The sequence below is a fragment of the Macrotis lagotis genome, chromosome 8, assembly GCF_037893015.1.
Source record: "Macrotis lagotis isolate mMagLag1 chromosome 8, bilby.v1.9.chrom.fasta, whole genome shotgun sequence".
NCBI lineage: Eukaryota > Metazoa > Chordata > Mammalia > Peramelemorphia > Peramelidae > Macrotis > Macrotis lagotis.
The window spans coordinates 14,248,981-14,261,737 of NC_133665.1; the positions used below are offsets into that span (position 1 = coordinate 14,248,981).

At 39.3% G+C, this 12,757-nt stretch overlaps 1 protein-coding gene across 1 annotated transcript in view; it reads right to left on the reverse strand.

The window, feature by feature from the left end:
• The window catches only part of LOC141495122 (uncharacterized), a 170,717-nt gene that overhangs the window by 147,506 nt on the left and 10,454 nt on the right, over positions 1-12,757 (reverse strand). The window contains exons 2-5 of the mRNA XM_074196114.1: positions 11,158-11,295; positions 5,399-5,613; positions 4,814-4,951; positions 3,344-3,533 (exon numbers count right to left, since the gene is read on the reverse strand). Coding sequence (XP_074052215.1) covers positions 3,344-3,533; positions 4,814-4,951; positions 5,399-5,613; positions 11,158-11,295 — 681 coding nt within the window. The remainder of the gene's footprint in view (positions 1-3,343; positions 3,534-4,813; positions 4,952-5,398; positions 5,614-11,157; positions 11,296-12,757) is intronic.

Sequence of the window (12,757 nt, forward strand, 5' to 3'; positions counted from 1 at the left end):
TTTCCTCTATGAGGAAGGGTCAGATGTTAAGGGAAGAGGAGGGGAAGGAAAGGGAAGGAGAGAGGATAAGAAAGAAAGAAAAGTTAGGAGATCTCTTGAGATCACTATAAGTGCTTCATAGCCTACTCTAGGGGCAAATTAGGCACCAAAGCCCAAACTTACAAATTTAGTGTAAAGCTTACACTGTGCAAAACACTGTAATTAAACTAGGGATTTAAATATAGAGGCAAAGGCCTCTTGCCCTCAAGAAGTTTGCCTTCTAATATGGAAGTAGCCTTGGAGGAATATTCTAGTATGTAAAAATTATAGGGATGGTCCACAGAATCATAGAGGTGTGTATTGTCATGTTCTTTTTTGGTAGCAAGGGAAGAACTGATTTGATTAATTCAACAAACATTAATTAAGTGATTATTACTCCAAGATTAGGATACAATGGTAAAAAAATAATTATTTCTTGACTGCAAGGAGTCCATTTTTGTGTGAGATATGATAATAATAATAGCCAGTGTTCAGCAGATAGAGCACTGTACTTAGAGTTAGAGACATCTGAGTTCAAATCCTGACTCAGATATTTACTAGCTGTGTGAACAATCTCTTACCTTCTCTCAATCTGCTTCCTCAACTAAAAAAAAATGAGGACAATAATAGTAACTATCTCTCAAGCTTGTTGGGAGGATCAAATGAGATAACATATGGATAGCATTTTGCCAACCTAAAAGCATTTTATAAATGCTAGCTATTGTAACACTTATGTTTGCAAAGCATTTTACATATATTTTCATTTGATTTCCCAACAACTCTTAGAGGTAGCTGCTAATATTATTCCCAATTCATGAATAAGTAAACTGAGACTGAGATAAATTAAGTGATTTGCCAAGTATTTACAGTTAGTAAATGTCTGTGGCAGGATTTAAACTCAGGTCTCCATGACTCCCACTCTAGTACCTACTTACTATATCATATTCTGACATAAAGGAAAGTTTGCTGGATTAGAAACCAAAGGACATGAGTTCTCTTTCTACTATCTGTGTGACCTTAGTCAAGTCATTTATTCTCTTACTGCCTCAGTTAATTCATCTATGAAAAGGGGAACTGGATTAGTTCACCTCTGATATTCCTTTTAGCTCCAAATCTATGATCTTACACATTCAAATAAGTAGGCACAAAACAATTTCAGGAGGAAGAGATTAATTAATCCCACACTGTTCAATGGGGGTTAAGAAAGGTTTTATATAGGGGATATTTGAGTAGGCTGAGCCTTGATAGAAGTCAAGGAGCCAACTCCTACTCAAAGCCTTTCTTAATCCCTCTAATTATTGGTGTTCCTCCCCCTTCTGCCAAATTCTTTCTTTTAAAACTCTCTTGTGGTGGAATAGAAAGAGTCAGAAGATAGGGTTGGGATCCTGGCCCTAATACTTTCTACTATAGGCTATAGACATATCACTTCTCTCCACATCTGAGAGATAATGTGATATAAATGAAAGGACATGAGACATGGCATCAGTGGACCTGGATGTAAACCTAAGCAAATCACTTTCTTTCGACCTTAGGTTTCTCATCTGAGAAAAAAAAGGGGGATGAGAATAGAGGAGGAACCTCCTAAGAGATTCATTTGACAAGATAAACTCATAAGCACCAAAAATCAGGAATTGTCTCAGGACTACTTCCTTAAGTGCCTTTGGACATAGCATATTTCTGAGCTAATATTCATCCATCATTCTCAAAGAGAATCAATGACATCATGAATGTGATGTCTTTACTTGTGTATGAATTGGATTTGAACAAAGATTGGATTGAATCATCAGTCTCTAGAGCCATAAGAGTCCATTGGTAAGACAAAGGTCAGGATGACTGGCAATGACCCAGCATGCAGTGGGTGGCCTTGGCCTTTCTAAATTAAGATCTTTTCTAGGTTTCACTTTGTCTGAAGCTACACCCATTCAATGACTAAGAAGTAAATAAATAGAAGGAAGTTAAGTAGATATGGCACTAGACTTAGACACAAGAAGACTGAGTTCAAATTGCACCTCAGACACTTACTCCCTGTGTGATCTTGGGCAAGTCATTTAGTCTTTGCCTGCCTCTGTAGAATGAGGACAATAAAAAGTACCTACCATCCAGGGTTGTTGTAAAGATTAATTGAAATAATGTATAAAATATTCTGCAAAGTTTTAAGTTCTCTATAGATGTTCATCATTATCATCATAATTAAATGCTTATTGTATTGAATTGAAATGAAAATGAAAAGTCCAGAATTTTCTCATGTGTCTGATTTTCAATAAAGACCTATGAGAGGCAGCATGACACTGTTGGTAGAAATTCAGCCTTGGAGTGAACAAGACCTATCAAGTCATATATCTGACACATACAAACTCAGTCCCCATAGGCTATTCTCTTAACTTCTTGGTGTGCCAAGCAAATCTCTCAGACTGAATTTTATAGACAAGTTGCATCCATGGAAACAGTTTCCATACCAGGAATTCCCAACACTAAAAAACCATATGAGCAGAAAAAGATGTCTTAAAACCAAGCTCCATTTCTGAATTTATCTCAAGAAACCAATTCAACCCAAATGGTTCCAGCTTGCTCTCTTCTACCACTGCAGAGTAAGAAGCCTTCCTAAGGTGACTCCCTTCTCCCCTGTGGCTGTTATATTTTAACCATTTAAGTTACAGCTCTGCTGTCATTCTTCAGTGGAGTTCATTCAATGAATGGGAGACTCAAAGCCATGTTCCCAAGGCTATAGTGTGCTTCTGTTCACATTCCTTGGGATGAAAAAAAGAAACTGGTTTTTAGAGTCTCCATGGGAAGATTCTTAGCTCTAAAATTGACACCTCTCCAAAACACAGAGTCTAACTGTTGTCTTATTCAGCAGGAATGGAAGAACTCCCAAGCCCCAGTGGACATTCCCCTACAGACATAAGGAAAATATTCTAATTACTGAGGACAGGTTCTAGGAAGATAAACAATCATTTTTTTTTCAAGAAAAGGGAAACCAGAGAGGTTTTCAATTCTCTGAAGGCATCTCATAGAAACATAGTTTTTCCCATAGTAATGAACAAAGAAACATTGAGATCTAAATAGGACCTCAAAGTCCATCTAGTTCTACTCACTCATTTTTATAGGGGAGGAAACTGAGGCCCAAGTGATTTGCCCATATTACACGTATAAGGCATCATGCTAAACACTGGGGATAGATACACAAACACGTTAAAACAAAATCCCTGCTCAACTTAGTCCTAAGGTACTTGGGTCCTTCCTCAGGTATTTTCTACCCCTGTGATCTTGGGCAAATCACAAAAAAGGACAGAAAACATGCCTCCTGTCTGGACATAGCAATTACCTTTGTTGGACAGGGCCTGGGGCCTCACTTGCAGCAGACTCAGGGTGGAATGTGTCCTCGTCTGTACACCATTCCCCTTCTCAGAGAATGGTCCAACTTCGTCAAATTCTGTGCAGGTTGTGTCCTCTAGCAAGCCTTCCTGGAGACTCTGGTAACATTCCAGCTTTGAAGTCAATATTGGCTGTGGGGACTGAGAAGAGGAGAGGAAATACCTAAGAGACCATGACAACAACTCCAACAGAGTGAGGATCCTGATCCAGGACAGTGAATTCTATACCTAGAGACCACTATGGCCAAAAACAGTTTTGATGAAAATGAATTCTCATCATCTATTGTTATCATGTTCCTTGGGTAGTGGAATGAATTCATCTGTTGAATTCAGGGAAAATGAGGTAGAAAAGAAATGTGGAAGGAAAACTCTAAATGGAACAATTAAAAAATTCAAATCTGAAAACAAATTACCTAATAATCAACTAGTTCTAGTGGGACAAATGATTAAACCTGCTACCTACCTCATGACAAGAGCTGATAGACTCAGTGTTCAGAATGAGGCATATAGATTTTGGACATGGTCAATATGGAGATTTGTTTTGCTTGACTATACAAGTTTATTATAAGGGTTTGCTTTTTTCAGTGAGAGTAGGTGGGGAGAGAAAATAGATTTTTTGTTTATTGAAATAAGTTTTAAAAAGAAAATAGGCTGCAGAACCTACAGATGCATATGAATTTCTAATTATAAAGAAAGTATGGTGGGGTAGAAAGAACATGGAACACAAATCAAGAGTGCTGAGTCCTAATCCTGTGGCTTTATTTCTGTGACTTTGGATAAATTGATTTATATCTCTAGATATCTGTACCTTCATGTGGCACTATGGGTCAATAGATAAGAACACAATAATTGATGTTATCTGAGGATATATGTTAAAATCCTAACTCAGTTCTACCTATATAGCTCTGGGAAAGAATTATCACTTCTTTGGACCTCAGTTTCTTCATTTGTAAAATAAGGAGTTTGGACTAGATGACCTTTAAAGTTCCTTCCAACTCTAGATACATAATCCTAAAAAATTAAAGATGTATGAGATTGGATGGACATCTAAGAGTCTTTTAAGCTCAATTGATCAATGGTATTATGGTTCTTCTTCCAACCTTTCTGTGTCATGGTCTTGAATGAGATCCAAGAGAACATTGTGGTTCATCTTATATGAAATACACCAGAACTTCTTCTCCTCAGAAAATTTTCCATGTTATAGTACCATTTATTCTTTGGTAATTTTAGTCACAGAAACAAGAAGCATAACAGTGACTATAGGAATGGGAACTGGGACCAGACAGAGAATGATTAAATAGTTCTGTCCAAATAATGGATTCAATAGATGAACTTCATAGACTTACAGAAAACAACACATCTCTTCTTGAAATGTCCTAGATGTCCAGGATGAGATTACAATGTAAATCAATAATACTTACTGGCATTCCTGGAAGAACCTCCGACCTAAGAAAAGTAAATCCATGGTGTCGGAGAGAACACTGGTTTAAATCTTTTGTCTTCAGGAGTAGGGAACCTTTTCGCTCATATGTAGTAGGACATTTTCCCAAGATATCAACCTAGAACCAAATTTCTATGAGTGATATCAGAATTTCTCTGACTTTTTCCTCATCTCCCACTCTCTTTATTTTTCTCTCCCCATCTCCTTTTGTCCTTACCATCTCCCACCTCTAAAACACACACATACACACACACACACATTCTCTCTCTCTCTCTCTCTCTCTCTCTCTCTCTCTCTCTCTCTCTCTCTCTCTCTCTCTCTCTCCCTCCCTCCCTCCCTCCCTCTTCCTCCTCTCTCTCCCATGTCTTACCTGAAGCTCTCAGCTAAATCTAGCCCCTCTGAGAAAAAATGTGTGACTTGTCTTCCTCAGACAGAGAATCCAGACTAAAAATGGTGCTTCGTTTCTCTCATTTCAACTAAACATACCCAGGCTACCACTGCAATTAGCAGTTGGGAAGTCAATATATGCCATATTATATCCTGGCCAAGAAGCAGCCAGACTCACCTCATCAATGGTTTCTGGGATGGTGGTTTCAGGGCTGGTCTGAAGGAGACTCAAGACCCCACGTTTGATGTTCACGACCCAGCTCGGATCTCCTTGTTGGGGGCACACCTTTGGAATCTTTCCATCACGAAATACAAAGGAAAGTGGGAACTTTTCCAAAATCACCCTAAGTGGAACCAAGCAGGATTGAGCTAACTCTCCCAACCACAATGAAGCTGGGGATCATAGAATTATAAATTTAGACAAGGAAGGGCTCTCAGAGATGAAGGGTCCAGCAGACAGCTAGGAGTTGAGATTTTGATGCCAATTCTTTTATAACATCTGAATTTCATACTTCCTCTTTCCAGTCTTCTTCCCTACAGTGGCCCTTCCTCTCCTGCCCTTCTGTCAGGGTTTCTTCCCATCATTCTGTCTCCCTTCAGTAGCTTCTGGGTCTATTTTGAGGAAGTGTGGTATCACAGAAAAAGTAATGAATTTAGAAACGAGCGAACTTGGTTTCAAATTCCACCTTCAAATTCCACTTACTTGTATGCCCTCGGGCAAATCAATGAATCTTTAGGGGTCTCAGTTTCTTTTTCTATAAAATGAGGATGCTTTACTGGATGTCCACAAAGGTTCCATCTGGCTCTGAATCTATGACTGCCTTCTATAATCTGTGATCTGTCTCTCCTCTTCTCATATATTCAATGTCTCCCTCCCTGAAACACATTTTCCCCCTTCATTTTTCTACAGTCTACATCCTCTTGTACCGCAATGGCCACTGGGCCTCAGGTCACACATCTTTGCCTGTACTGGGGAAATGCTAATGGAGTCTGACCACCCAGAATAGTGAGTGTCACTCTCTCGGCTTCAGAGAGCCCAATGTCTTCCACTCCGTAACTTAGCATTTCTGATGAGAAGCTGCAGACAATAGATATCACCGCCCCATTTGAGTCGTTGCTCCCCAACCAAGCCTTTGAGCAGAGGATCCATCTGCCCCCTCAACGTTCCCATATCCTCAGACAAAAGCTCTAACAAATGAATTTAAAATAAAAGAAAAAGAGGGAAAGCTGGAAAGATGAGGAGAGCTGGGGTTGGGCCAGCTCTGACTCTCAGCTTTGAAGCAACTGTCTCCCAGAGAGTCCCAGTCTTGGGGGAGGGTGAGAAGCTGGACAGTAGGACAATACCAAGAGATTACTAGGCTTGACCAAGTCAAACAATAGATTGACTTTTCTGGATGATGAGAGAGAACCAGTTCTCTAGAAAACTCTCATCTTTGGTAAGTTAAGAGATAAGAGAAAATGCAGAATTTTGGAATATTGGCTGCTCCGTCTCCATGCTGGTTCTGGGACTCCCCAGATGTGAGTCTGACATAAATGAGATTGTAAAGGTAAGAAACTAAGGGGTGTGTGTGTGTGTGTGTGTGTGTGTGTGTGTGTGTGTGTGTAATCATATATAATACATATATATATATTATATATGAAACTGAGTCAGGCAGTCAATAATTACTATAACTCTGTGCTAAACACTGATATATGTAAAAAAGCAGAAGAGTCTCAACTCTCCAGTTTCTCACAGTCTCAAAGATATGAGCAGTTTAGTAGATAGAAAAATGGCCTTGGGATCAAGAGGACTTGAACTCAAATCCTGCCTCTGACACACATCCTAGCCATATGATCCTGGGAAAGTCATTTAAGTAATTCTCTTAAGTTCTAGATAGCTGCCAATCTGCATCAGCAGAGGGAGTTTCCACACTGGAAATTCTCTCCAATACTAAAAATCACAGATTTAGAGGTATATAAAGAGCTGTCTAAGACCTGATCTACACTACTACATGAAGTACCTTTGTACTCTTCCTTTAGAGAGGACTGGAAACAGGAACCCAATCTAAGCTTTATATGATTCAGCCTAGGTCTCTGCAATGGGAGTATAGAGAGTAAGAATTTGAGAAAAAATAAGAGACTTCTCACTTAGGGACCAGGCTGTTCCTTAATTCATGTGAGTAGGAATCCAGACCTAGAGGCAGCTTTAGAGGGGGAAAGGTGAGCACTTCCTGGGCCCCAAACTGGTTCTGTATTATTGTAGATATTTACAACACATACATATATACAACACACATGGTTTCAACAATCAAGAAAAGAAAGAGAACACATTTCTTCCACTAGAATAGATGCAACTCCATTTCTCATCACCCAACTCCTTCTTGACTCCAACCATATTCATCAACCTTCATTAAATATTTTTGTTTGGATTACAAGATAGAACCCTCACTCATGTTTCAGGAGTTTACAAGATTCTTAGGTAGCACCGGGGGCCTCTCTACTGGTCTAGAACCTAGAGAGGAGTTTTCAAACCACTCAAAAGCAATAGTAATTCACAGAATCCATTTGGTAAAGAGCCAAAAGCTTTAGCCACTTCAACCCAGATAAAAACAACCACAGAACTTGGCATTATGTTACCTCAAATTCTTCGATTTCTTCACAGTCTCTTCCTTGGATTCCAGTGAAGACTTAACCTGGATGTCTTGGAGCTAAGATGAAAATGTTTCATTGAGAGATATTATATTATTCAATTATCGGAGATTTTATCTTTGTTACCATGCTTAAAAGAGTCAGCATGGTAGAATAAAGTCAGAAAGACTAGGATTCAAGCCCCACCTCTAATTGATCTTGGTCATGTGACCCTGGGAAAGTCATTTTCACCTTTCAGGGTTAGAGGCAACTCTCTTAGGATTGCAAACCGTAGGTGTCTATCTGCATTAGCAGAGAAAGTTTTATCTTCTGGGAGTCCCAGTATTCTGGGAGTCCCCGTATACCAGTGAAATCACAGGTCTGTTGTCTATGATGTTATGAACTATGCAAAGAAAGAGGTTTGTTTCTCCCTTTATCTTTACAACCATCTGTTTTGGGTAGGATGCTGCTTGGAAGAAAAGAACTGATTTGGTGATCATAAGAGCATAAAAATGCCTTGTTTGTCTTGGCCACAGCTTTTAAGAATATATGGCCATAGGGGCGGCTATGTGGATAAAGTACCAGCCCTGGAGTCAGGAGTACATGGGTTCAAATCTGGTCTCAGACACTTAATAATTACCTAGCTGTGTGGCCTTGGGCAAGCCACTTTACCCCGTTTGCCTTGCAAAAACCTAAAAAAAAAATATGGCCATGTCAGACTGCTCACTGTCCAGGGAAGGGAGAAGGGAAAAAATGTGAAACTCAAAAATCTTAGGAAAAGGTAAATGTTGAAAATTAGCTTTGCATGTAGCTAGAATAGTAAATAAATAAATTTAAATTTAGGAGTCAACTTGGGAAGGCTTTTAAAAAGTAATTCATATGAACATATTCCCAAGGGCCAAAGACCTAAAGGAAATTAGAATGCTTTCAAGAATAAAGATAGGGCAGCTAGGTGGTGCAGTGGATAGAGCATCGGCCTTGGAGTCAGGAGTACCTGGGTTCAAATCCGACCTCAGACACTTAATAATTACCTAGCCGTGTAGCCTTGGGCAAGCCACTTAACCCCATTGCCTTGAAAAATCTAAAAAAAAAAAAAAGAGAGAAGAATAAAGATAGAAAATGCAGCCCACCACCCCAGAAGCTAGTTATCTTCTAGTTATCAAAGTTTGTCACAGTCCAGTCACAACCAGGTTTCTCAAATCAGCAGATAGGTAACTACCAAATGGATGATATTTGAGTAGCAGAAGAAAGCACCTTCTCCCCACAAGGCAGAAAGCACCAGATTAGAAATCGGGAGACCTAGATACTAGTGTCAGCTAGGAATAGGGATTTGATCTGTGATTTCACTGTTATAAGGAACTTTCAGAAGATAGAGGTCATGACACAAATGTACCTCCAAGAAATAGAATTACCGAGTTTTCTAGGGTATTGATAAGTTTAAGTGACTCACTAAGGGTGACATAGCCAGTAATTGGGGCAAATCACTTAATCTTTTTTAAATTTCAGCTTCTTCATTTGTAGAAAGAGAAACTCTAAGTTTCCTTTCATTCTAATGTTTTGTGATTCTAAGTTTTTCCGACTAAACCTCTTTTTTCTCACTCCTTTGAGTTTGAAGGCAACATGAAGTCATCAGTTTCTTTAGATCTAAGGTGTCTATCAAAAGAATTTTTCCACAGAGGAAATGTGTAGAAAAGAGATGGAAGATTGTTAAGATTTGATCAGGAGCACAGGGGATATCGGGATATCCTGGTTAGGAAAGCATGACTTGGGGGGGGGGGGGCGCTCTGAGCAGTCCACAGAAAGTATAATAGCCCCGGTTAGCTAATGTGGGGGAAGGGGGTGGAAAGTGTATGTACACGTACATACACGTACATACACACACACACACACACACACACACACACACACAAACACAAATAGGAACATGAGAAAAAAGGAGGGGAAATAGGGGATTTTACTATTCTCTTCTTTGTGGGCAACTCAAATGAAACATTAGTCTGACCTCTCTCTTTCAACTCTAGTCTTACCTCTTTCTCTAATTTCCTGTGAAGCATTTTCACCTGGACAGGACCCAGAGATCCTTCAAATCTCATCTTCCAACCAAAACCCAATATTTTCTTTCTATCTGAGGAGGCAGTTATAGTACAGAAGAAAGTACATTCACTGGTCCTGAAGTTGCAAAATCTGGGTTCAAATACCTGTCTTTCTAGCACTTACTGGCTGTATGACTCAGGGTCCTGGGTCTTGGTTTCCTCATCTGTAAAATGCAGGGATTGGATTGAAGACCCCCATACACACTTTATATCTCTGATCTGGCAGTTCACATATAGTCCATTTCACATAGTAAACACTCAATAAATGTTTGTTGATTTTCTGTGGTTTTCCCCAGTCTTACTACCTGTTTGGGTGTGGACAAGTCACTTAACTTTCCTGAGTCTCAGTTTCCTCATCTATAAAATGAAGGAGTTGGAATTAATGGATTATGAGATCCTTAGTAGTTACAGATCTATAATCCTATTCTGGCATTGTTCCTGTTATTCCGGTCTGACTCAATACTTCCTGGACCACATTGGTCCTGAGGGATCTTACCTTTCTTTGAACCCTTCTGATACATCCTTTTTGTTTGACATGTTTACCATAAACCCTTCCTTGAACTTTGAATCTTTATTACTCTCTTTTTTTTGCTACAGGACTCATCATCTCAAAAAAGAAGTGACCTCTTAAAGGTAAATATCATAGCTTATTTCTCTATATTCCCCAAAAGATCTTAGACTGGGCTCTGCACATAGCAGGCACCCAAAAATATTACTAATAAAATAAGTCTTTTCCCACTTCACAATCTGATTTAAAGTTGAACCTGGGTATGTCTTACTGAGGATAAAAGAGAGCAGGAGAAGTGTAGGGTCTGAGTGTTCTTTTGAACCTATAAAACAGGCATACTGTCATTATTTTATAATTCTTCCTTTCAATAGAACTTCTCTGAGTACATTTGGAAACTGAGGGTAATCAACATAGTATAATGCCTCTGAATCTGGGTTCAAGTCCTATCTTGGATAATTACTAAGGCAACTCATTTAACTTCCCCTATGCCTCAGTTTCTTCATCTCTAAATGAAGGCAATGGAATAGAGAACCTCTTGGGTCTCCTCCAGTCCTAGAGCTATGATCTTCCAATGTCAAGAATTTTGTTGATTTATTGTTAGCTTTACATAGCTGAGCCATGCCTAACATTCTCTAACAGAAAAAGAACAAGCCACAGGAATAACTGCTTCTGCCTGCTCCTGAGAGGAAGTCCCAAAGATACTCACCCATAGTACCATGTGGCATCTACTGATAACATCCAGGATCACCAGTCCCTCAAGTCCAAGACTGCTCTTCTGGATCCCACTGCCCTGTAGAGAGGTACTGCTGCTGGTGGAATATCGATAGCTATAGCGGGTACCTTTGGAAAAGTAGAGCACACCAGGACCTGGGGAACAGGAGAGGGCAGGCTGAATAGCATAGAACCCTAAGTAGAGATGTTCATAGCCTCAGCAAACTCCCACACAATAAATAAATCATGGAACATGGCATAGGTCAGAAAGGACTTTAGATAGTCATTTAATCTAATTCTCTCATTTTTACAAGCAAGGAAACTGAGGAAAAGAGATTAAATGAAGTGCTCAATGTCAGCATCTGAATTTGGGTCCTTTAATTCCAAGTTCAAACCCCAGAGACTATTCCTCTCTGGACTGCCATATGTCCAATCCCAATTCAACAAACATGGTCAATTTTGCTTAAGGACAACCTTGGTGTAGTCTCTGGTCCAAAATCAAGAACACTTCTAAGACATACGGGCTGGATGACTATTAGCAAATCACTTAACCTCTCCAAGCTCCAACTCTCCAAAGACTATTGTTTGCAGAGTAATTGCTAATCAGCAATGGAGAAAGTTGACTCTTAGACAATAGCTACCCACATGGATCAAATTACAAAGTAAAGTATATATATTAAAGAAACTATCCTAGCTATTATAAAGGCAAGTGTCTGCCCTCAAGGAGTTTATAGTCTTGTTTGTCCTTCATTGTCAAAGAATGATATTAGGGATATGATACCATGATATGCAAGTAAATTGGATTGTATGAGGGAGGGCTGTACAAAATCACCAGCCTCATTTTCTCTTCCAGATCCTCCTGAGTCCAGTAGCCAATTATAGATCAGGATGCCTGGAAATGGTCTTAGATACAGTGGAAGACCTTGACCTTTTTAAACTAAAGTCCTTAATAGGTCTCAGCTTGACCAAGGCAACATCAATTCAATGATTAGGCTAGGTAAGAAAGAAATGAAATAAAGAATGGCCTCTTTTAAATTGGGGGTTGGAGGGTAGAAATGATGGGACATAGCAATAGACTGATCAACAAACATTATTAAGGATTTGCTATGTACTGGGTGAGGCAGCTAGGCAGCTAGAGGATAGATCTCTGGGTCTGAGGTCAGGAAGACCCAAGTTCAAATTCAACCTCAGACACTTACTGTGTGATTCTAATCAAGTCACTTAACTTCTTCCTTGTCCTACTGGAGAAGGAAATGTCAAACCATGCTAGTATCTTTGTCAGGAAATCCTCAAGGACAGTGTGGTCTATAGGGTCACAAAGATTTGAACACAACTGAACAGTAACAACAATATATGATTAGAAAAATAATTTGAGAGGGGGTATGGGGAAAAGGCAAGCTAGATTGCATAGTGGATAGAGAGTTGGACTTGAGTTCAAATTTAGCTTCAGAAATTTAGTTGCATAATCTTGGGCAAGTCATTTACTCTCTATTTGCCTCAGTTTCTTATCTGTAAAATGAGCTGGAGTAGAAATGACAGATTCTTTGCTAAAAATCCTCAAATGGAGTCAGGAAGAATCAGACATAACTGAAAAAACAACAACAAAGGAGAAACAAAA